The 25,647-nt window shown below is 40.9% G+C and overlaps 1 protein-coding gene across 1 annotated transcript in view; it reads right to left on the bottom strand.

Moving 5' to 3' along the window:
- The window catches only part of RYK (receptor like tyrosine kinase), a 164,356-nt gene that overhangs the window by 68,723 nt on the left and 69,986 nt on the right, over positions 1–25,647 (bottom strand). Inside the window, exons 3-6 of the mRNA XM_004381414.1 lie at positions 15,118–15,217; positions 12,538–12,672; positions 10,114–10,167; positions 4,893–5,037 (exon numbers count right to left, since the gene is read on the bottom strand). Coding sequence (XP_004381471.1) covers positions 4,893–5,037; positions 10,114–10,167; positions 12,538–12,672; positions 15,118–15,175 — 392 coding nt within the window. The 5' untranslated portion in view covers positions 15,176–15,217. The remainder of the gene's footprint in view (positions 1–4,892; positions 5,038–10,113; positions 10,168–12,537; positions 12,673–15,117; positions 15,218–25,647) is intronic.

Here is a 25,647-nt window from a genome sequence, read left to right on the forward strand (position 1 = left end):
TCACTAATTCTAACTTCTACTGCCTCAATTCTGCTCCTATGACTTTCTATTGAGTTGTCTCATTCTGAAATTTTATTGTTAATCTTCTGGATTTCTGATTGCTGTCTCTCTGTGGATTCTTGCAGCCTGTTAAATTTGTCATCATGTTCTTCTCTAATCTTCTTAATTTCCTCTATTTTGTGTTTTGCGTTTTGTTTAATTTCTTTCCTAATCTCTCGAAGAGTTCTGTATATTAATCTTTGGTATTCTGCCTCTGGTTATTCCAAGAAATTTTCTTCCTCTGGAAAATTTCTAGATTCTTTATTGTGGGAGTTTGCTGAAGCCATCATGGCCTGCCTCTTTATGTGATTTGATATTGACTGTTGTCTCCGAGCCATTAATAAGTTATTATATTTATTTTATGTTTGCTTACCGTGTTCTAGCTTCTTGTTTTCTTTTGTTTTGATATGCCCAGATAGGCTGCTCATGTGAGCTAGCGCAGTCACCAGCTCCAACCCTTGACTTTCCAACGTCCTGCCCCCAGGTAGCCAGATCTGCCACTAAGTATGTGAGCCCAGGAGTCTGCCCACTCCTCCTGTATGGATTCAGCTCAGGTGTCCAGGTAGTCAGCTACCAAGTGTGTGGTACAGGCTCTTACCTACAGTTCTAGACAGGCATGGGTGACTGGTGTAGGCACAGGCATCTGGCTGCAGCAGGGGGACACAGGTTGAGCAAGACTGGGCCGACGGCCACCCTAAGTGTCCAGGAGGAAAGTGTGCCCTGTTCCCTAGAGCATGTAGATGGGTGGGTTTTGCAGCCAGACTATGAGCACCCAATGCCATTGGCCGTAAGGACTGTGGGGCACCTCTTGTTCTTGGGGCCGTCGCAGGTGGCTACATGGCGGGATGGAGCCACCAGTCCTCAGGTCCCTGATGTGGGTAGGTGAAGACTCTGCTTAATGGGCAGAGCAGTGTCAAATGTCACGAGCCTGCCACTTCACAGCTAAAACAGTTGAAGTTAGACTTCAGGTATATACCCTGTTGTACTGCGGTAATGAGGGCCTACGCTGTTGAAATGGGCCCACATAAGTCTATGCAGGCGGAAAGGCACTCGAAGTCCGTGGATCCCTTATGCCTGTGCCTAGACAACGGAGCTGTGCCTACCCTGAGTTCCCAGCTTAGGGGAACCGGCAGGTTATTTTTTCCCGTTTGTTAATTTGTTCACTCTCCAAGGCCAGGAGAATGGCTCAGGGTGCGTGACGAGTCCTACTTCTGGCCCAGGGGACTCAGCAGTTGCTGAAGCCGGTCTCGACCCAGTGCAGAGAACAGGGAGGTAAACTCGAGAGAGGTTTTCCCTTAAGCGGGGGGTGTTTCTGATCCATGCAGTAGGCCAGATGCAAGTACTTATCTTCATCGATCGAGGGCTGCTTCTCACTGGTTCTGGATGGTCGAGTAGACTCTCTGCCGCTGGGTCTCTCCCAGTGTGGAAAACGCCTCCTGAGAGCTGCTGTTTGCCTGCCTCACTGCTCACCCTTGAGCTGATCTGGGCTGAAGGGCTCAGGCTCTTGCTGGGTCAGGTCTGGAACTCCTCACTGCTTCCGAACGGTCTTTCCCTTCCCCTGCCACTCAGTCCGGTTCCTTAACCTTGCCTTTGATGTTCAGAGCTCCTAGACTGTCATATATAATCGATTCACTTGTTGTTTTTGGTCTTTGTTGTAAGAGGGAACACCGGAAGCATCTGACTACTCTGCCTTCTTGGCCCTGCCTCCTAGCATAAGTCTTAAGGGCCCCAGGATTTTTAAAAATGGTTTAAGTGAGCATTGGCCTCAACTTAAAGTCACCAGCTACATAAGCCCCTAACAAGAGAGTGAGCCTGTCCTTCGAAGCCAGGCATTGACTTCTCCTCTCTAGCTATGAAAGTCCTAGATGGCATCTTCCTCCAGTATAAGGCTATTTTGTCTACACTGAAAATCTGTTGTTTAGTGTAGCCACCTTCATCAGTTATCTTAGCGAGATCTTTCGGATAACTTGCTGCAGCGTCTATTTCAGCTTTTGCTGCTTCACCTTGCACTTTTATGTTATTGAGATGGTTTCTTTCCTTAAATCTCATGAACCACCCTCTGCTGGCTTCAAACTTTTCTTCTGAAGCTTCCTCACCTTTCTCAGCCTTCACAGAATTGAAGAGAGTTAGGGCTTTGCTCTGGATTAGGCTTTGGCTTAAGGAAATGTTGTGACTGGTTTGGTCTTCTATCTAGACCACTAAAACTTTCTCCATATCAGGAATAAGGCTGTTTCGCTTTCTTATCACGTGTGTGTTCACTGGAGTAGCACTTTTAATTTCCTTCAAAAACTTTTTCTTTGCAGTCACAGCTTGGCTGTTTGGTGCAAGAGGCCTAGCTTTTGGCCCATCTCGGTTTTCGACATGTCTTCCTCACTAAGCTTAATCATTTCTAACTTTTGATTTAAAGTGAGAGACAACTGACTCTTTCACTTGAAGACTTAGAGGGCATTGTAGGGTTATTAACTGGCCTAATTTCAATTGACTGTTGTCTCAGGGTATAGGGAGGCCCAAGGAGAGGGAGAGAGATGGGGGAAGAATGGCTGGTCGGTAAAGCAGTCAGAACACACACAACATTTATCAATTAAGTTTGCTGTCTTATATGGGTGCGGTTCGTGGTGCCCCAAAACACTGTAATAAATCCATTGCCATCGAGTTGATTCCAACTCATAGCAAACCTACAGGACGGAGGAGAACTGCCCCCACAGGGTTTCCAAGGAGCAGCTGGTGGGTTTAAACTGCCAACCTTTTGGTTAGCAGCCAAGCTCTTAATCACTGCACCACCAGAGCTCCCCCACCCAAAAAAAAGAAAAAATTATAATAGTAACATCAAAGATCACTGATCACAGATCACCATAACAGAGAATAATGATAATGAGAAAAATTGAGAGAATTTCAAAGATGTGACAAAGACACGAAGTGAGCACATGCTGTTGGAAAAATGGTGCCAAAAGACTTGCTTGACTCAGTATTACCACAAACCTTCAATCTGTACAAAAACGCAGTATCTGTGAAGCACAATAAAGCAAAGCGCAATAAAATGAGGTATGCCTACAATAAGCTTTACAGGACTGGTTCTTAACTACAGATTGTACGTTAATCGGACGTTCATAACCTGGGGACTGCCTGTACTAGTCACAGCTTTTCTCTCCAGCAACTGAACAGTAGGTGGCACTCTCGTACCATCTCAGAAATCTTGAAAATTTGTGGGCACACAAAGGTGTTATGGGTCCATCTGTGTCAATTTTTCATTCATTCAACAGATACTTAGGGGTCCCTACAATGAGCAAAGCACATGCTAAGTGGTCAGAACAAATTTTGTTTGGATGCGGAGTCACTGACCTGCCCTGATACCTATTAAAGTAGGTACCTAGGCAACTACATCACAGGAGGTGGAAAATGAGATTGAATGTACGTTTGCTAGCACTTAACAGTTTAAAACTAGTGTAAATAAATTATCTCATTTGATTTTCATAAGCAAGTAAGATTAGCTATGGAGATTTTAACCCTGCTTTTAGGATGAAGTTAGGACTTTGGGCTCCCTGACCTGAAAGAGCTTTCATTCTAGTCAAAAGAGTCAGACAAGTATACAAAAAAGTACTGCAGAAAGAAACAATACAATAATTGCTCCCCAGAAAAGGGACATGGAGAGGAGGGGAAAATGGATGCTTGTGAGGCTTAGAAAGGACTTCATGAAGGAGATGGCAATGGAGATGGACTTGGAAGAATGGACTGCTGAAAACTAAGAGGAGTCTTGTGGGCAACAGGGAAGCATGAACAAAAGTCCTAAAGGGCCAAGTGTAGGGCAAAAGTGAGCAACAAGTAATCACCTGACTGGAACATAAGGAAGAATATGGTAAGAAAGGAAGAAAAGCTTCAAAGAGTACGGGAGACATGTCTCCACATAAAGGAGGGCTTTAAAGGCAATATCACAAAGCCGGGAATATCTTCAATCAGCAATTGGGAATCACTGAGGAAGAAAATGAGAACTGTGTTCTGGGAAAATAAATTTGTCAATCACTCCATCTTTACTTTTCACCCCATCCTGGCTATAATGTCTTTTTCATCTCTGACTCACCCAGGCTGGGACAAGTACCTCGTGTGTTCCCACACTGTACTATACATATCACAGTCATCAAATCTGCATACTTCAGTAATTATGGGTTAATGTCAAAGATTAAATCTTTGAAGCCATGGGTGTATATCATTAATATTTTTATTCCTAGCCCTTAGCATAATATCCAACCCAGTTTATCTCAAACTGGTGCAGATCAGAATCATGCAGGAAGCTTTAAGGAAAATACTGATACCCAAACACCACCACAGACCAATTATATCAAAATCGCTGGAAGGTGGGACCCAAGTACTGACATGTTATAAAAGCTTCCACCATGACTCTAATGCGCAGCTAGGTTGAGAACCATTCATTTAACTCACAGTAGGTATTCAATAAATGTTTACTGGCTGGCTGGCTGGCTGGCTGGCTGGCTGGATAGATGGATGGATGGAGAATGATGGAGGGAGGAACCTGGATGAAGAAAGGGGGCTATTTTAAAAAGGTAGGAGGAGTCTGGAACATCATGTCAAAGGGATGGACAAAACATCTTTATCTCCACTTCTCACCAACAACTAAGAAACTGTAATTTCTGACTTCACAAATTAAAATATATATATATACATTTATCAGAGACACACAAGAACGGCAATTAGGAAATCTTATTCTTCCTTTGGTCTGATCATCCTCCCTCCTTCCCCTTTACCAGTGTGCACCTGTGTGCATGGGCATGTGTAGACCCCCATGTATATGTAAATAATTACTTTTATTTCTTTTTCCTTTCCCAAAATATATACAATACCTGTCATCCAGTTCAATCCTTTTCATACTATGAAGGTGCAAAACAGCTAATATTATTGCTACAAGAAATATTACTGCACAGCAAACCCCTACACTGATATAAAACACACGTGTAGAAGTGGTTGGAGCTGCATGTACAGGATCATCTGAAATAAAAATGAAAAGCACATTTAAGCTTTTTAGACAAATATCATCAATTGTTTTGTGATCCAAAATACATAATGAGTATCCTTTTCTTTAAAAAAAAAACTTTAATTGTGTGTGCCTATTCTCTGACAATAGATTGAGCAGTTACCAGTAGTAGTGGTAGGGTTAAGTTCACACACATTTTTTGGTATTTCTATTGTAGTTTTTAAAAATGTCTTTAATAGAACTTTTGGTCAATGAATCTAACAGTCACTCAAAAGTACTATACACAAAATAAACCATCTATAGCAGTGGTGTCCAACAGAACTTTCTGCAGTGATAATGTGCTGTTCAATACAGTAGCCACTAGCCACTTGTGGCTACTAAGCACTTAAAATGTAGCGACTACAAATGAGGACCTGAAGTTTTAATTTTATTTCATTTAAAATAATTTGAAGTTAAAATTAATTAGCCACATGTGGCTAGTGGCTACCACACGTAAAGAGAAAGAGGAGATCTATAGGTTCGTCATGAATCCTCAACAGAATGCTTCGATTATAGGGATCAGATATCTTTTCACTGCCAAGGACCACAGGGTCACAACAGAGGAGCCCCCAAGTTAAAAAACAAAAAAAACCTTTAAACTTTTTTCTTTTTTGAGAATAATAAAAATTACTTTTATCTGTTTTTAAAGATAAGGACGTGAAAACAAGACTCTATTCATTAAGTGAAATAATATTCAGTCTTACATTGTTCAGAAAAGAGAGACAAACAAAGAGAAAACCTCAGCAATAGGGAAAATAAACTCAATGACAAAGACACACACAAAGAGGCAAACTGAGAAAGAGACAAAGATACACAAGATATGAGTGAGCAGAGCAGAAGATATACAATCAGAAGCAGAATTGGTATGACTGGAGATTCAAGGAGGCTTTGAGAATGAGTACTCACATCATAAATCTACTGAATATCCATCATTCAACAACAATTTGTTAGCTCATGCTCTGTGCCAGGTCCTATCCTTGATGCTGGGGATTTAGCAGTGAAAAAGACAGCCACAGGCTCTGTCACTATGCATAATCATTTATGCATGTGTATAGGGGAGTGTGGGAAATACTCAACAAATATATACACAAATAAAAATAAAAACAGCCAGCTGCTGCTTCTGCCCAGATTGTTCTTCCCTGACCCCCAGATCTTCACCAGACTTGCCCCCCCATTCATGCAGGTGTCTCTCCAGTGTCACCTCCTCAAAGAGGCCTTCCCTGATTACCTGTCTAAAACAGCCTCTCCTCATTCCATTACTTTCTATCCCTTTACCTACTTTATTTTTCACCACAGCACTTCTCACCATTTGACACATTATATATTCACATGTGCTTTGTTTACTGTCTGCCTCCTGCCACTGCTCCTTGAGACCTGTTCTCAGCATCCTCAGCATATGGAATAAGGTAGTGCCTGATGCATCCATAGGAAGCACTCAAATACTGCGGCATGATAAGTGAGTGAACAAATTAATAAACAAACGAATAAAAAATAATCAGTGATAAGTGCTACAGAGCTATTTAAAAGAAAATGAGGAGCAAGAGAATAACCAAGCAGCTACAGTGAAACCTGTGAGAGCTGGAACTCTACGGGACTGCCTTGTTTTTCCGGGTCTCGTAAGTTTTCTGCCTTTGACAGGGTGCAGCCTTACCACTTTTCTATCACTTGTCCTAGTGGAAAATACGTGAGTTTTCCTTCTCTGACAGGTTTCCACCTTATACATGTTCCAGCTTTCATAGGTTTTATTGTACTTTAAATTGAGGTCAGGGCAGACCTCTGTAAGAAGGAATTATTTCAGCTGATATCTGCATGACAAAGAGGCCACATGTGGGGAGAGTGCATTACTACTTGAAGGACCACACAGTACAAAGGACCTATGCTAGGAATGAGCTTGGCATGCCTGAGCATCAAAAAGAAGCTACTGTATTTGGGCTGGAGTACAGTGGAAAAGGAGAGTAGTCTGAGATGAGGTTGGAGAATCAGGCAGGAGTCAGATCAAGCAGTTTTAAAATACAGGGTGAGTGAACATTTTCAAAAAACAAGTTTCCTCTGCTCAGAGTAAGACCCAAGGAATTTGGGGTTTATCCTAAATGGGATGGGAAAGAAATCATTGCCAGGTTTCAAGCAAAGGAAGGACGTACATAATCACACTTGGAAAAAAAACAAAAACAAAGATTACTCTAGATGCTGTGTGAAGGAAGCTGTGTAGAGTAGCAAAAGTAGAAACAGAATAAGCTAGAAGGTTACTGCTGTAGTCCAAGAAAGAAATAGCAGTGGCTTGGACAAAAGTGTTGTAGTGAAGATGATAAGTAAATGGCTTTGAAGGCAAAGTAGTTAACAGGCCTTGCTAATGAATTGCATTGGGGTAAAAGAAAAAGAGAAATCAAAGTTTTGGCTTAAGAGATTAGGTGGATAACAGTCCTTTACAAAGAAAAAAAGAAGCAGATTGTGGGAAAGAGAGAATCAAGTTCTATTTTATCCAAATTAAATGGGAAGTATCTAGTATACATCATGTGGAGACGTCAAACAGTTAAATACACAAGCTTGGTGTTCTGAGAAGAGGTTAGGACAAAAGATAAAATAGCTTTCAAACACTTGGAAGTAAGAGAATAAGGCTGCTTTCTAAAATTCAACTTTGAATCAACGAACAATCAACCAGAACAGATTAATGTAAAGAGACTGAGTGGTTTTCTAGGACAGCTAGACTTGACTGTAGCCCGAATGAAGGCATTACTTTAAGAATGAGCCCTGGTGGCACCAGTGGTTAAGAGCTTGGCTGCTAACCAAAAGGTTGGCAGTTCGAATCCACCAGCCACTCCCTGGAAACCCTGTGGGGCAGCTCTACTCTGTCCTATAGGGTCGCTATGAGTCAGAATTACCTCAACGGAACGGGTTTGGTTTTTTTTTTGTATACTATGGGAGAGCTGTTTAGTCTTGGGAGGAGCAGAAAATGAAAGTCCCAGAGGCAAATGTTGACAGTGCCCATTTAAGCACTCTCCAGGGCAGAGAAGAGGATATCATTCTTTGGGACAGACTCAACTTAACCCTGCTCTATTACCTCCAAATTCCCGGTCTGTGTATATACTGTTCCCACTACATTATTATCACTACCAATTGCCTTGCCCATCTCCCATACTACATTATAAGCCCTTGAGGGTAGGTCTGTTTTGCTCACATTTTAATCCTCTGCCTAAAGTCATACCACCTGGCACATCACAGACTCTCAATAAATTCTGTATGGGTGGATAGGAAGGGTGGAAGAGAGAAATAAGCAGATAGAGGCTAAGAGTATGCAATACTACTGCTCTTTGTGGGAAATAATGTCCCAGGATAAAAGAAATGGGTAGAATTTTTAAACTAAGCTTTAAGAGCAGTGTTGTGTTTTTTTTTTTCTTTTCTTTTCAGAAATAAATTCAAATGAGCTATTCTAAAAATGAGGCAGTATCTCATCATATTATTTTACCTTTAGAAAAGGTCTACTTTGGAACAACTGTACCTCCTGAAGTGATGAAATAGGAAGCACACAGCACCACCTATGAACTATTCTTGCTAAAAGTGCTGGTCCTGAATTTAATCAAGTGTGAAATCTAACTACTAGTTTATAGAGGAGAGAAAAATATATTAAATGACACTGTGTGGATGCAGCCAGCCTAAGGCAGAATGGGGGAAATTCTATGGGACAAATGAGTTGATTTCTTCAACAAATAAAAGGATAGATTAAGATAAAATACATATCAACCCAATATAGTATTGTATACTTTATTTGGATCCTTTTTTTATTTACGAGGGGAAAACTATAAGACAATCAGATAAATATGAATATGGACTAGCTATTATAAGATAATAAGGAACTATTAATTCTGTCACATGTGATAGACATAATAAAAGATAAATAGGTGTTGGGTGATTTTAAAGCGATCAACTGCTAACCAAATGGTCAGCAGTTAAAAACCACCAGAAGCTCCATGGGAGAAAGGTGTGGCAGTCTGCTTCTGTACAGATTTACACCCTTGGAAACCCTATGGGGTTGATACAAGTAGAAATCAACTTAACGGCAGCAGGCTTTTTTGGAGATTCGTGCTGAAATATTTATGAAAAGATATGATGCCTGGAACATGCTTTAAAATACTCCACCCACCCACCAACCCAAAACCCATTGCCGCCAAGTTGATTCCAACTCATAATGACCCTACAACGACAGAGCAGAGCTGTCCTATAGGGTTTCCTACGAGCGGCTGGTGGATTCGAACTGCAGACTTTTAGGTTAGCAGCCAAGCTCTCAACCACTGCGCCAACAGGGCACCAAAAAAAGAGAGAATCAATGAAACAAGAGTGGCAAAACGTTGATCATTATTGAAGCTGCATCACGGGCACATTGGGGCTCATCAGAGCGTTCTTTCTATTTTCGTACGCTTGAAAAGCTAAAAACAAAAACATTTTTAAGCCTACTTGTGTGAAGAGAATTTAGTAACGTTTTAAAATACTGCTATTAAAACTATCTCAGGAAGAACAAAACTCAACGATGTGTCCATGTCAGAAAAGGAAAAAAGCAGTCTAAGTTACAGTGTCTAAATATAGCCATTATCGGAAAATGAAAACCTACTTTGAGCTTCTGCCCTGCAGGTTTAAATAACATCATATCTTTAAGCTTGCACTTTCACCTGGATGAAATTAGCTGAGAGTTAGTTCCAGGCCACAAGTCAGATTTCCTAACCCTCTGCTAATAGATAAAAATCCTGTGCATATTTCATATTCATACTTTAATTATAAGTAGAAAAGCTGTGATAGAAATTCTTGTTTATGAAAGTTTTTCAGATCACCTGTTATAAAATATGTATGAATTTTACTTCTCAAAATACTTAATATTCTAATACCTTCATTTAACCTATAAAGCAACCTACAAAATATTAGTGAAATAAACAGCATGGCATCATTTATCATTTGGCAAACGGGAAACCACATGAGCCTCCAAGCTTTGTGCAACTGTGTTCATAAGCAATCAATCACGTTTCACCCCTAATAAAAGAGTAAGATAATACAGCAACACTTACAAATAGTTCTGCTAGTGTTTTTGTCCAAGGCTGAAGTTTTTACTTCTTCAAACTCTGGGTTAAAAGGGAGATAAAATATGCTTTAGAAATTTTAATTTCTTTTCACTGGAAGTTTTTAAATACTGCAATTACATTTTCTGAATTTTCTCTAACTTAGTTTTGTGTTCATTTGGAACACTGCCTGAACTATGTAACAAAGTATTTGTTGCAAGATAATAAAGATACATTACTATTCTGATAATCACCACTACAACCATGAATCAACAGTCTATATCAGCAATAACCAAAGGGTATACTTACAGTTGCTCATTGAAAAAGGGTTTCTGTGGTCCAAGAAGTCTGAGAAAACACAGACTATACTGTCTGTTTGGAGGTTCACAATGCACATTAGCAGACTATAAACGCTCTAAGGAGTTCTAGAGTAACAAAACTTGTCTAATCTAGTAATCCCCACACTCATATGATAAAGAAATTTTTCTTGCCAATAACACCTATTAAGTATTCCACTACAGATATATCTTCAGTTGCAAACAGTATGCCTATCTCTAAGCACATTCCTTCTAAATTACAATTCTTTGAATGTAGCAGGCTGCAAAATCAGATTAATAAATACATTAGGATCATATATTAAAGAGTCATGAATATGTACTGGATGACTAAGGTAGCCATAAGTATGACCACCAAATAAACATGATGGTACTCTATTAAAGTTAAGTATAAAACAGAATAGAAGATGACACCAACATAGAATTTTAGTGTAAATTTTTACCTAAATATTAAAGAAAACAGAGAAGGTATGGGATCATTCTGGATATTAGCACTGGAGGAATCCATAGACCACACTATGTCTGGCCATCATTCTGCCGTTAAGCATTAACAGATGAAGCACCATGTTTCTGGGGATCTACACTCTCACTGACTGGCTGCACAAGCCTAGGTGCCCTCTCAAGGGCTCAGTCTCCTCCTATAAACTATATAATGACCTGGTTGGACTAGAGAATCTCAAGGTCACTTTGATTTTAAAGTTACATGAAAGCAGGTGCATAACTGAATACATTAGAACTGGAAAATATATCAAAACACCAAAGCTTGTTGTTGTTGCCAATAGCCTGTCAAGCTGATTCCAACTCACAGCAATCTCACGTGACAGACGAGAATTGCCCATAGGGTTTTCCTGGCTGTAATCTTATGGAAGGAGATCGTCAGGTCTTTCTCCCATGGAGCCACTGGGGTGTTCAAACCGTCAAACTTTCAGTTAGGAGCCTAATGTTTAACTGTTGCACACCAGGGCTCCTTAGCTAACTTCCCATTTTTAAAATGTCTATTCTAATGCAGTATAGCTTCTTTACTGGCATGTATCTGGACATCAGTCATTATTACTCACTTGCTGGACTTATGTATTTTCATAATATTCATCAATAATTTCAATACAGTAATTTGTTGAAAGGCAGTTTAACAAAGAGGTTAAGAGCATGGGTTTCCATCCCAGCTGTACCACTTGGCTGTCTGACCTTGGCAAGTTAGATTCTCTAAGCCTCAGCTTCCTCATCTGAAAATGGAGATAATGAGAGAACATACTGCCTAGGGTTGTTGTAAGGATTAAATGGGTTTAACACGTGTAAAGCACTCAGAATGTAATAAGCACCCAACAGGTTCAGGGTTTTTTTCCTACCTTAGATACTAACCAGCTCTACCTTTGTGAACGTACAATTCAGGTTATTTTACCTCTCTGGAACTTAAAAAGAGTAGGTTTGAATAGAACTCTGAATTTCTTCAACATGCTGGAACTCTTTCATATCCACTGTAATTTCCTGAGTAACAAATAATTCAAAACCAAAAACTACCAACATTTATTAAGTGTCCACATATGGCATTCTAAGCATTAAGCTAGATTCAACTAATCTTTAAGAAACAACAACTCTAAAACAAGTAATATGTCCATTTTACAGATGGAAAATTTGAGACTTAAGTAGTTAAGTAACTTGTCCCAACATCCTGCAAAAAGCAGAGATGGTTATTCAAACCCATGTCTATCTGGCCCCATGGCCATGCTCCTGCAGGAAGGTTAACTTTATAAAGGAAATGCAGTTAATACTTAGTTACTCAGGGACCCCTATCATATTTGCCTAATTTTTTCACCTCTTCAGCCACTGGTACCATTTTCACATTCCTAATGGAAAACATTCTAGCAATTCTGATAACAGATTTTAAGAAGGCAGGAACTGAATGGTGTGCGTGTGAGATTCATGGCTACAAGCTATCTGGTGATTATCTAGGAATTTCATCTGTTAGTGCTTTCTCTTTTCTTATTTGAAACTGCAATCAAGATTTGATTATAATTAAATGCATAAAAAGACAACAAAATCTAATTGTGACCTTCTTGCATCTATGTAAAACGCGTATTTTGGTAAATAAATTCCTTACTTTTGTAGCACATTTTCCTTCGTTTAAAATTTAAGACTGTAAAATTTTTTGAAGAATTTACTGTCAAGTTGAGCTGCATGAGTATCATAACCTCAGAATCTACTTTGCCAGTACAGGACAGCTCGACCCGAAACACTGTTTAAGGAAAAAAAAAAAATTTAATGTTCTAAAAATCAACACTCATGTACAAAAATAGTTCTATTAAATATTTTAGAATCATTTGATTTACTTTTGCTGCATTAAAACTAAAAATATATTTACATAAAATAACTAAACAGAAATTTTCAGAGAATTTATCTTCAGACTACCACAACTTCAGACATTATTCCATTCATTATATACTGTATAGAAGTTGGAGTTAAAGGACAAACCAAGACATAAATGAAGCGTTAATTAATTTTTAATGTTTGCTCATGATTTTTGATATATCATTTTACCTTGCAAGCTCTGCTATTATAAGTCCCTAAAACTAGAGAATCATAAGGTAAACCCTGCTTACCTTACCAGCCACATGAGCAACAGTAACAACAAAAATTACTTGGCAAAAAGGAAAGACAGTTCATTACCAAATTCAATTATGTATTGCTCATAACAAGGAGGTTAAATAGAAACCTGTAAGCGAATCTCATAAATTCTAACTATAAATACAAAAACAATACTTTTCTAAATAGAAACTGGCTTTATCAATATCTGTGGGCGTAAGGTAATAAACCTTGTGGTGGTGGTTGTTGCTGGGTTGATTCTGACTCACAGCGACCCTATATGACAGAGTAGAACTGCCCCATAGGGTTTCCTAGGCTATAATCTTTAAGCAGATTGCCAGGTCTTTTCTCCCACAGGGTGGCTGCTGACTTTGAACCCTGACCTTTGGGTTAGGAGCCTGACACTTAACCATTGTGCCACCAGGGCTCCTTAACAGACCTTAAAAAACCCATTGCCATCGAGTTGATTCTGACTCATAGTGACCCTACAGGACAGAGCAGAACTGTCCCAAAGGGCACATTATATACATTTTTCCAATCTTTCAGTTTCAGATTCTCTTTCTACAAATTTAGAATAAATCATTCTATCACCTGTATAAGCATATGAGAGATATGGACGTTTCTGAATTTCTTTACTGACCCATAAAAATTAACCAGACTTCCTATACTTTCTTAAAGCTTTGATTAACGCATGTCACTAATAACAGTGAATGAGCGCTCTAGAAAAAGTTCCAAAACAACTATTGTGGCTTATACTTTCTATTTTTAAAAACATCCATTTTCTCAAAACCTTATTTCTACAAGAACCTTGTTCAAAAGATTAGTTTTAAAAGTAGTTATACTGCTACAAGTACGGCACTTGATTCATTTACTCAGACGCATACGGAGTGCCTAACCGTCCCAGTTACCACACTAGGCACTGAGAGTCTATCACCACCAGTTGCCATCGAGTTGACCTCAACTTCATGGTGACCCCATGTGTATCAGAGTAGAACTGTGCTCCATAGGGTTTTCAATGGCTGTTTTTTTTTGGAAGTAGACTGCAAGGCCTTTCTTCCAAGGCACCTTTGGGTGGGCTCAAACCTTCAACCTTCCGGTTAGCATCTAAGCGTGTTAACCATTTGCACCACCCAGGGACTCCTGGCACTAAAGGTAGAGAGCCAAAAAAGACAGCTCCTGCCCTCAAAGTGGTCACACCCTAGCAGGGCAAAACAAACACAAAGAATTACAAGATAATGCCACCAGTTCAAAAAGTTAAATTCAAGGAAAGTTGGCGGTTTGAGTCCATCCAGAAGCACCTTGACAGGAAAGGTCTGGTAATCTACTTTCGAAAAATCAGCCATTGAAAACCCTACAGAGCACAGCTCTACTGACACACACGGGATGCTACGAGTTGAAGTCGATCTGACGGCAACTGGCTAGGGTAGGGAGCAGGAAGAACAGAAGAAAGAGTTATCAATTGGAGGGTGAGAAGGAGACAGGAAAAGGGCAGTACAGACTCTGAGTCTTGCAGAACAATAGGAGGAATGGGAGTTCACAAGAAAAAAGGGAAGATGGTTCCAAATACAAAGAGCAGCACGTGCAAAGGTGTGGATATGAGAACTGCATGTAGTATGGAACTGCTGGGACACTGATAGACCAGGCAAGTGCAGCAAGATCAGTCAGTCAGGAGGACAGATGGTGAAGAAGCTAGAAGAAAGGCTGGAGAGTCTGTAATGTATTCAGTTGATGGGGCAGAGAGTACTGATAGGCTTGACATGGTCAAATGTGAGTGTGCAATGTTCAACCAAGCCAGTGTGGGAGTTAATTAAACAGGAACAAAACTGGACACAGGGACCTATGTGAAGGCCCGTGTAAGCAGTGCAGAAAGAGAGACAAGGAGGAGTTGAGCACAGGCAGTTCTAGCAGGGATAGAGAAGGGGGAGTGGTTTAAGAACATGGTACTAATAATTAGTATTTACAAAAATTAATTTTCAAAGTACTTACATATTCATGTTTATCAAGTAAGACACACTGCACATCAGTAGTTAAAATATTCTTTCTGTGGGGAACACAGAAACGGTATGTTTAACTTTCCCTTTGAAGACTCAACACTCACCTGATAAAGTACGGGGAACTTCTCCCTGAACAGAAATGTTGACCTGGGGCATGTCCATAGCCACAAAATTGTCTACTTGAAATCCCAGCTTATATTCAACCTGTAAAATGAAGAGAAATAAATTGGTTCTGTGGCAACAGAAAGAACATTAACAGCTTGACTTCACCGATTAGCTAATTAATTAATCAATGAATTAAGCCCTTCGTATGTACAAATAATCTAGCCATAAGAAAAAAAAACCCAAATTGCCGGAAATAATCCTAGAAATTTTTAATTGGATAAAAATTCAACACAGCAAGCCACCCTCCTCAATTTTATGTATAGTAAAGTACCACCATTCTGCTGTGAAACCTGCCAGTTAGGATTTGGAAATCCTGCTGAGGACTGGAGAGCCAGATACGAAGAGCCAAGGAGCTGAAACCTGTAATTTACAATGACTAGTCATCCAAGTCTTCTCTGGTTGATAGAAGTCAAGCTCTCAGAACCTCCGTGCAGCTGGTGGGTGAAGGTCAGCTCTGCAGATCCACTCAGATTCCAAGGCACAAATTTCTTACAGAACTCTAAGCCACGTTTTCCCGGCCAGTTTTCACCATTGACAAAGTTTACATTTGGGTCCCAATCTAACCCCTGGATCTATTTCTCCAGTGATTCAGAATCCAGAAGGGAAAAGTGGTGACCAATATGACAGCCCTAAAACACCAATATTATCTATCAATATCTGGCCAACCCAGTGTGGCTTAACAGAACTAATCTGCATCAATAAATATAGCTCTGTTGCTACAAAGAGATGTTCATGGGAGAAGCAACTCAAATAGCAAAGCAATAGCTGAAATTCAGGACGGCTGCACCTTCAAGACCTTCCATGAGGCCTCATATTTAAAGTCACTCTTTGTCCTGCGCAGAGGGTCTTGATAAGTATGGTACCACACTTCCATTTAGTGGCCACAAGGTAGCTCTGGAGGAGAGCTAGGACTGGCAGAGGCCACAGGGCAGTGAGTTGGTAGAGAAGTGGGAGGAAAGAGGTTCAAGAAACCATTCTTTAAGAAGTTTAACCAGGAAGACTGAGACAGGTAGTAGCTGACATGGGAGGAGAGGGGAAGAAGAGGGAATCAAAGCTTTTTTCCTTTACTTTTTTTTAAATGGGAGAGATTTAAATGTGTTTATATACCAGTGGCAAAAGCCAATGAAATAGGACAGATTAAACAGTACCATCCCAGACTATGAGGGAAAGATGGCCTCGAGCACCAGCTGAGCAGGGGTGTTACCTGTGGATAAGGGTTCAACCCAATGAGTTTGGTTCCCCCTCTGGGTTTCTCCTTTCATACTCTATGTGAAAGTCCTTCTGCTAAATACTGTACAGGTGTGCAATTAAGTTAGGTACACAAAACAACTGTTAAAGACTGTATTTGCTAAGTGTCACATTCACAACAGAGGAAATGCTTGCTGTAACACAACAGTAACTTAGTGGTACCTTAACTGGGAAATATTCATTCTCACCTTAAAAAAAACAAGGTGCTGTGGAGTTGATTTCCACTCATAGCAACCCCACGTGTGTCAGAGTAGAACTGTGCTCCACAGGGTTTTCAATGGCTGATTTTTTGGAAGCAGATCACCAGGTCTTTCTTTGGAGGTACCTCTGGATAGACTTGAACCACTCACCTTTTAGTTAGCAGCCAAACGTGTTAACCATCTGCACCACCCAGGGACCTACTACTCTCATCTTAGAATGCCACGATACCATCACTACCACCAGGCGGTACTAGAGAGCTACAACCAAAAACCATGGTCCAGCAATGAGTAGGATTCCCAATAAAACTCAACTGATTAACATCAAAACAATGCACTGACTACCCATATCCATGCTATCTCTCAAAAGGACAGTACTTGAAGGGAAAGTCCACAAAAGAAATTCGCACAATCAGCAAGAACTGGGTTTGGAACCAGGCTACTTGTAACAGCATGTGACCCTTAGAAAATTATTAACTTCTCTGAGCTTTAGTTTTGGTAAAATGAAGATAACACATGTTATAAGGATCAAATACAGTGATACAACCATACTTGTCACCCTAGCACAGGTCCCTTCTGATACATGCAAACCCCGGGGGCATCGACAGTCATTCTAAAGCAATTACCCTACTGCCACGATGCACATCCCTATAATCACCAGCCCACTGCCAACCCCGGTGATTCTGACATGAGCCGTTCAGGGCCCTCCCTAGAATACTGTTGCAGCCCTTCTGTTTTGTCCTCCACCTCGGGAACCCCACTATTCTAAATAGCCTTCCACACTCTCACCCTCTTCACAGATGTCTTCCCCACCTTCTCCCCCAACCCTGGCTTTCCTCAGAAATCATCCAATCATCCCTTCCTCTGCCTATCCTTCAGTTCCTACAACACCTAACCCTCAAAGCCTGGACAGTATTCAGCATGCTTTCAGAACCATAAAGTCCTTTCCAAATGTCCCTTCCTCATGCAAAACCCCTACACTCTGAAACTCACAACTTTTACCCATACTGGCTATTTCTCATTCCATCAACATCAAAGACAGTGCTTTGCATAGGTCTTGGCTTGTCTCCTGCCATCTTCCTGGTAGCTTCAATATTCAGTATCCCCACACAATTAAGAACTGCTCCATAACAAAAACAAATGCAAAAATTCCACCATTATTTCTGACATCTCACCTCTGTGACTCCTACAAAACCAACAGTCTCCACCCATTCAATTCAACCAACATCTATGAGCCATAGACAGTGTTCGTTGCTGGGATGTGATGGCCAAGGAAGCCACTTCACTCCTCTCCAAGTCCAGCTATGACCACCTGATTTCACTTTTACCCACTACTCAGATGGTGCCCCCAAAAAAGTCATTACTCACAGTTATATCAGCACCCTCAACTGGTTGCCTCCCTCCTATGTACCCTTAGAGGGTAGCTCCAGCCTCCTGATGGCTGCTTGCCCTGCTCCTGTAGTCCAATACTGTCAGAGATAATCACATCCTGGGAGAGAAGGATGTTCTTTTACAATAATGACCCCAATCTAAAGTGAGGCCCTTAGTCCTGCTCAGCAATCCCTTCCTCATCAGCCCTTCTTCTCCTTAGTCTTCTCACTCCAGTCTTCACAGGACCTCATCCTTCACCACTTGCTGCCCTCCCCACCTCCTCCCTCTCAAACAATGTTCTTGTCCCCTTTGGCTAGCAAATATGAACTCCCTTTACTGCCTTTCCGTTTTGGGACCACGCATATCTGTCAGAGCACCCATCCTTTGTACTTCAGTCCCAAAGAAAGGCCCATTCCACTCTCCAAATGATAAACTCTCCTATACTACACTAGAGTCTAGCTCATTTCACTACCGATGGGACTTCATACCCATGGGATCAGCTGATCTCTCTCTCCCCCATATCTTCAGTCTCTCCCATATGTCCAATTACCTACTAGACACATCTACCTAGTAATCTTACGGCTCTCAATGTAACAGATTCAAAGGCAAGCTTATTATCTTTCTCCAGACTTGCTCTGCCTCCTTTATTTTAGGTCTCAGTTATTGGTGAAGTCATCCACCCAATCTCCCAGACCAGACACCTAGGAATTATCCCAAACTCCTTCCTTCCCTTATATCCAAACGACTAATAAAACCAAAAAACCAATCCCACTGCCATCAAGTTGATTCCGACTCACAGTGACCCTACAGGACAGAGTAGAACTGCCCCACAGGGTTTCGAAGGGGCGGCTGGTGGATCTGAAATGCCAACCTTTTGGTTAGCAGCTGTAGCTCTTAACCACTGTGCCACCAGGGCTCCAAAATGACTTATAAATACTGGAAATTTTAACACAGAAGGTCTCTGCTCACTAACCCAATACCACTGTCCTAGTCTAGGCCCTAATTTAGTTCTCTCGCTGATTGCCATTAATAGCATCCCAATACTCTCCCTACCTCCAGTCTCACCCCACTAGGCCCATCTCTGGTCCCTCCTCATTGTAGCCACAGTTATCTTCCTAGAAGCCAAACCAAAATGAAACCCATTGCTGTTGAGTCGATTCCAACTCACAGCAACCCTACAGAACAGAGTACAACTGCCCCATGGGGTTTCCAAGGAGCAACTTGTGGATTCAAACTGCAGACCTTTCAGTTACCAGCCGAGCTCTCAACCACTGTGCCACAAGGGCTCCTCCTGTAAGCCAAAGTAGCTTAAAAATCTCTAAGCGGCTGCCTTTTGTCAGAAGAACAAATCACTTTATATTATTAATATTATATATTATATTAATATTAATATTATATTATTATACCTGACCTCGACCTATCGTTCCAGGTCATCTCTTTTTATTTCCCCCATTTCTTCCTCTACTCCTGATACCCTAAACTTATTTTTCTATTCTTCAGGACTTGCTGTGACCATTCCTTTACACAATCCCTTGATTCTTCCTTCCTTTTTCCCCCTGGCAAACTTCTTTTCATCCTTCAAGATCCAGCTCAACCATCCCCATTTCAAGGAAGCTATCCCAGGTCATGCAGGCAGGTCTGGCTGTCCCCACCTCTGTGTTCTGGCCTCTTCACTCCCATCTCTGTGAGAGCACTAAGACCTTGGCATTGCACCTTATCTGTTAACAGTGCCCTCCCCCCCCCCACCAAAATGAGCAAATCAATGATAAATACCATGGGTGACATCTCCTCCTTTTATGCACTCAGCACCTAGCATGGCAAATACCTCTGAACGAATGAATGAATCTACGACTGGATGCATGCTCAAAACCAAGATGTAACCATAAAATTAATAAGCTGACTTTCTGATGGTGACTCATAAACTGGCTCTGAGGACAATGGTTAATAAGAGTACCTGCCTGGAGAGCCAAGGATATTCACATTTCTCCTATGACAAACCTAAGAGTCAAACAGTCTAGCCCTAAACTGCATGCAGAGGCAGAGCTGACCAGGGAGCAGAAGCCCTAGGAAAGCAGAGAAAGAAGAGGGGCATGGGGAGGTGTGTACAGTGGGGTCAAGGGCCCTAACTGCAGTGCTGGGGGGAAGGGAGACAAGACTGGCAGCCAAGTATTTCAGAGTGGCAAGAGGGAGAGGAGAAGGGTGAAGGGAGGAAAATGAGCTTGTTGTGAGTGCAGCCAGGTACAGGCGGGCACATGGGGAGAAGTGGCGAAGTGGCTGATTAAAAAGCCTGAGAAGGCAAATCTTGTGGCCCTTACAGCAGTCGGGAGGAATAGTATAAAAATACAAAAGCCTACCCTTTTTGAGGGACTATCTAAATATGTGAGGCATTCACAAGGCAGTTCCCTTCTCCCTCTGGAGTCTTTAAGATAAAAATTTTAAAATTGTAGTTTCTGGGATCAGAGAAGAAATGACCAATTATTAAAGTCCCAATGTCTCTGCTTTGGCATGTATTGATCTATAAGGAATCTCACTTGCCAATCATTCCTTGAAGAAACAAATCTGTCCAAAAACTAACATTTACCATCTACTGGAACAAAGGAAATTTGAACAGCAGTTGTTTACCAGAAAATAGGATGAGCCAAAATCCTTCAGAAAAGGAACTAGAGAAAATATAAATATTTGAATAAGCTAAAAAATAAACAGTTTTGGTAATCTGCCCTTACTTGGAAACAAATAGCAACTGCAAATAGCCAGCTGATGAGTAAAGCCCTTTCCTTCTGGAACATGGACAGTAGAGATTTAAAATGAACATGCTTGCCTGCAGCCAAACAGCTTTTAAACTTCTCTGAAATTACCAGAAGCACTGACTTTCTCACAGAAACTTCACTCTGCAGGGGACACAAGTAGGCTGTGTCCCCAGAAGCTGCTGTAGGAACTCTAGACAAATTCCCTGTAGCCCCTTCTGATAATGATGAATTCCTAAAACCAGAGACCACCTATGAGGCAGGAGCAGGCAGGGGGAGCATCCTGCTACATTTTGTTATATTTTTGCCTCTCAGCTATCTATCTACTGATACTTAATAGATGCAGTTACATGTTTCTTCTTGATATGGAAGAATGTTCTGGAATACAGAAGAAACTAATTATCTGTTAAAACCACCCAGTTGTTTTGAGTGTGTGGCCTTGGGAAAGAGAATCAGTACCAGAATTCTCATCCCATTTCGAAATGCAATTAACATGATGGTATTTAACAACCACTCACTAAGGCATGTGTGACATACATGTCAAGAATAAGACACAGCCCCAGCCTCTGAGGAGATGACCATCTTTTTGGGAAGACAAAACAGAACCATGTAAATACTGGAGAACAACACTATTAGCAGGAGCTCTGATGTAGAGAAACGAATGCTAAAATATCTACAATGTTGAACTGAAACACCAGAAAGCCTGGGGATCTTTGGAAGCAAATATTTCATCTTCCGGCAAAACCTTAAAAAACAAGAGTTGAGAGTATCTGATAAAGAGTTAGAGCTGGGGAGTCATGGCTCTCCTTCTCAACGTTCATGACTGCATCCCAGAGACAATGTGATCAGATGAAGAACCCTTTGCCCATGTCTCCCCTGACCCCTTACGTGGCTTTCCCAATTCAGGTCACCTCTGCCTCCTGCCTCCTCTGGCCCTACTACTATCTTAAGCAAGTCTCTTCCCAAACTGACTCTTAGTTTCCTCTCATAGTAACTCATAATAAACCAAAGTACAACAACACATAATAGTACATAATACAGCCACTTAAGAAGGAAAAAGGGGGGGCAACTCCACATGAAGTGATAAAGAACCTTTACTAGAATACATTGTTTAGTGCTTTGCAAACTGCAGATAAGTATGTAGTATGTTACTTGTTAAAATTATGTATCAGTAGACAGGCAGATAGATCCAATTTTCTATGTTCTTGTTTTCCAACCATGACTATTGTTGTTGTGTGCTGTCAAGTCTATTCTGACTCATAGTGACCCCATGTGACAGAGTAGAACTGCCCCACAGGGTTTTCTTGGCTGTAATTTTTATGGAAGCAGATCGCCAGGTCTTTCTCCTATAGAGCTGCTGGGTGGGTACCAATTGCCAACCTATCGGTTAACAGCCAAGTGCTTAACTGTTGTACCACCAGGGCTCTTTTTGATATATATATATACGTATATATACACGTATATATATACACACACATATGCAAGGGGCCCTGGTGGTGCAGTGGTTAAGAGCTTGGCTGCTGACCAAAAGGCTGGCAGTTCGACTCCACCAGCCACTCCTTGGAAACCCTATGTGGCAGCTCTATTCTGTCCTATAGAGTTACTATGAGTCAGAATCAACTTGACGGCAACGAGTTTGGTTTGGTTTATACATATGCATATGAAAGAATATATATACATAGTACAAAATATATACACGTGCTTATATATATACACTATCTCTAGAAGAAGAGACAAGAATTAGGTAACTGTTTGCCTCAGGTAAGGCGAACTAGGTGGCTGGACTGCTGAGAGATGATACTAGGAAGGTATAAGGAATCTATACCCTTTATGGTTTTTAAATTTTATACCATGGATATATATCTACTCAAAAAATTAACTTTTAAAGTAAACAAACTTAACTGTGCTAAAATCGCCAGAGACTGGTTATTCCGTACAAGTTTAACCTCTTGCAGTGAAAGGGAACTTGCTATCTTCTATGACAGCACTTGCTGAAAAGTGAAATCTAATTCCAAATTCAGATGCTAAAAGCAGTACACCGACTCCTCACTTATCAACATGGTTAGGTTCCAAAGACTAGGTCGTTATGTGAAAATCGGTGTGATGCAAAAATGGAGGATTTTTTTTTTTCTGTTTTCAGACCATCCATTTGTCGGATTTTGTTTTTTAAAAAAAATACGATCACAGAAACAATAACCACCAAAATTTACTGATGTGCACATAACTGACGAGTCTAGTTATGGATTATTCCTCTGCGGAGGCTTGAAGGCGACAAAGCTGGGTAAAGCTGGACTGTGTGACTGGAGGGCCCATGGCTTAACTACTTCACCTTTCTCCTGTGCTGGGTCAGAGCTTCTGCTGAGAAGCTGCCTCCAGGGTTCCACTCCCACCCATGCAAGCCCTGAGTTCATCGGGGAGCCTGCTCTGCCATCCAGGCCTGGTGAGTCACTGAGGCTCCGGGCCTCCTGCGAGGGCACTGAGAGCCTGGCCACGCACCCAGCCCCACCGAGGCAGAGGCTTTAGGCCCAGTTCGGTTCATTTTGGGATGTCATTAAGCTCGCATGTATTTCTTCCAAAAACCCTCTCTGATGCCTTTTTCTTTTCTCCCTTTCCATCCCACAGCAATTTTGGGCTGCACGGCCTCAGGCCACATAGGAGCTGGGAACCTAGAAGAGTACCCGCTGGCCTGGTGTTGCCTGATGCCCACTGGAGACCGTGGCCATAGAGGAGGACAACCCCGCGCAGCAGCTGGATGCTACATCCCTGCCAACAGGAGGGAGCGGAGGGTGCAGGCCAGCAAAGCCCAGCTTCCCAGAGGCCACCCAGAGACCTTCCTCAAGGGAGGGGATGCTCTGCAGCTGTTGTACCATGCCCGTCGCCTTGTTAATGTGCAAAATAGTCGAATAGTAGATATTTTTCTATTCCCGTAAACGCGAAATGTTAGATAATGGGATAGTCAATTAATGAGTAGGTGCAATTGAAAGTTATGATGAGGAACAGGATTTTTTTTTACATAGTCTCAAATTACCTCCCCACAAATTGCTTACTGATTACAAAATGAAAAGTTTACAGTGGAGAAACCTGGTGAGCCAAATGATCAGAGTTAACATCACCAGTAATGGGACAAACTGACACCAGGTACACTTAGAAGGACAGCACTTCTGTGGTATTACGCTGGGGAGACATTCTTTAGTCTAACTATGAGAAAACCTTCAACAACTCAAACTGAGGAACAGTCTACAAAATAACTGGCCTGTATGCCTCAAAAAGGGAGCCTTGGTGGCATAATGCTTAAGCTCTCAGCTGCTAACCAAAAGGCTGGCGGTTTGAACCTACCCAGGAGCTCTGTGGGGTAAAGACCTGGCAATCTGCTTCCATAAAGATTACAGCCATGAAAACCTTAGAGGCAGTCCTACTCTGTCACATGGGGTTGCTATGAGTCAGAATCATCTTGACAGGACACAACGACATATTTATATAATCATTTTTACTTATCTGACAAATACAAACAAGTACTCCCAAAATATTTAGAGTTAGGGAGCAAACAGAAAATATACGCACCCTTAGTCACTTTGTAAGGAGTGTTGATTGGTCAGTACTATTTTGGGAGAAGGAAGCGAGAAACAACTTGGCAGTAACTATTAAAATTTTAAACATGCACACTCTTTGACCCAGCCATATCACTTCTTAGTGATATTTTACTATTCAGAAATAATTCTACAAATGCACAAAAAATTCTGAACAAAGATGTTCTTAACATTTGTATATACATACACATATATCTACATATACATACACACATATATACATATAGAAATACATAAATGTGTATATATTTTTTGTAATTATATTCATCAGTAACAAGGTAGAAACAGCAGCAAAAGATGAACTACCAATTGTTTTCATCACCCTCTTACCATAGGTTTTGCCTGCCAAATGAAGTGAAGGAACCAGGGTATAACACTGAAACAAAGCATTATCTGAAATAATAAAATGATATTAAAAATCCACATGTCCGTCAATGGGGCACTGGATAACTGACAATACTTCATACAGCCATACAATATTATATTATAAAGCCATTAAAAAAAATTTCTGTAATGTCTGAATTTTCCCAATGTATCATTTCTATAATGTCTGAATTTTCCCAACGTGTCATTTTCTAAGTAAAAAAAATAAAAATATGGAAATATGTACTAAAGTTGTCAAATCTAAATAACTTGCAACAAATACCTAGACAGACACCACTTTATAGTACTTAAAAAAAAAATTTGTTCTTACTTATTTTTAACAGCAAGACTATTTTTATTTCCCAAATTAAATCCTACTCACAAGTCTATGCGTAAAGTTGATAAAAGGAACTGAAGCTGGTTGGGTGGGGGTGGGAGTGGGGGTCCTATGTCTGGTCCCCTGCTCTTTGACCTATGACAAAATTTATCATGTTTGAGGAGTGTAGGCAGTCAGACAAAACGTGAAGAATTCAGCAGCAAGTAAACCAAGCAAAAGGTTCTTAAGCATTTGGTTTTCAGCCCCCTACGGTTAAAGAGCTTCGCCACAGTATGCACGGGTGTCTGTGTCTGCTACACCTACTTTTCAGTATTTCTCCATAAATGGGAAAACTATATATATTATATAAAACATGTTTAAAACAACTCTCTCACTAACCCCCTCCCCCACCTCATATCACTTCTTCACCATAACAGCACAGTCATTATCACTGCCGGGCTGTTCTCTTCTCGAACTAGATCTGCATCTCTGTTTGAAAAGCCTGGAAGCTGAACTGTGCGTGTAGAAATTTTTGAAATGGTGTATCTTTGCTATGTATATTTTCACAAAAAAAAAAAAAAAAAGGCTGAGAAGGAAGAGGGTTGACATGTTGTGGGGTTGTTAACCAATGTCATAAAACAAT

Source organism: Trichechus manatus, unplaced genomic scaffold (assembly GCF_000243295.1).
Source record: "Trichechus manatus latirostris isolate Lorelei unplaced genomic scaffold, TriManLat1.0 scaffold00084, whole genome shotgun sequence".
NCBI lineage: Eukaryota > Metazoa > Chordata > Mammalia > Sirenia > Trichechidae > Trichechus > Trichechus manatus.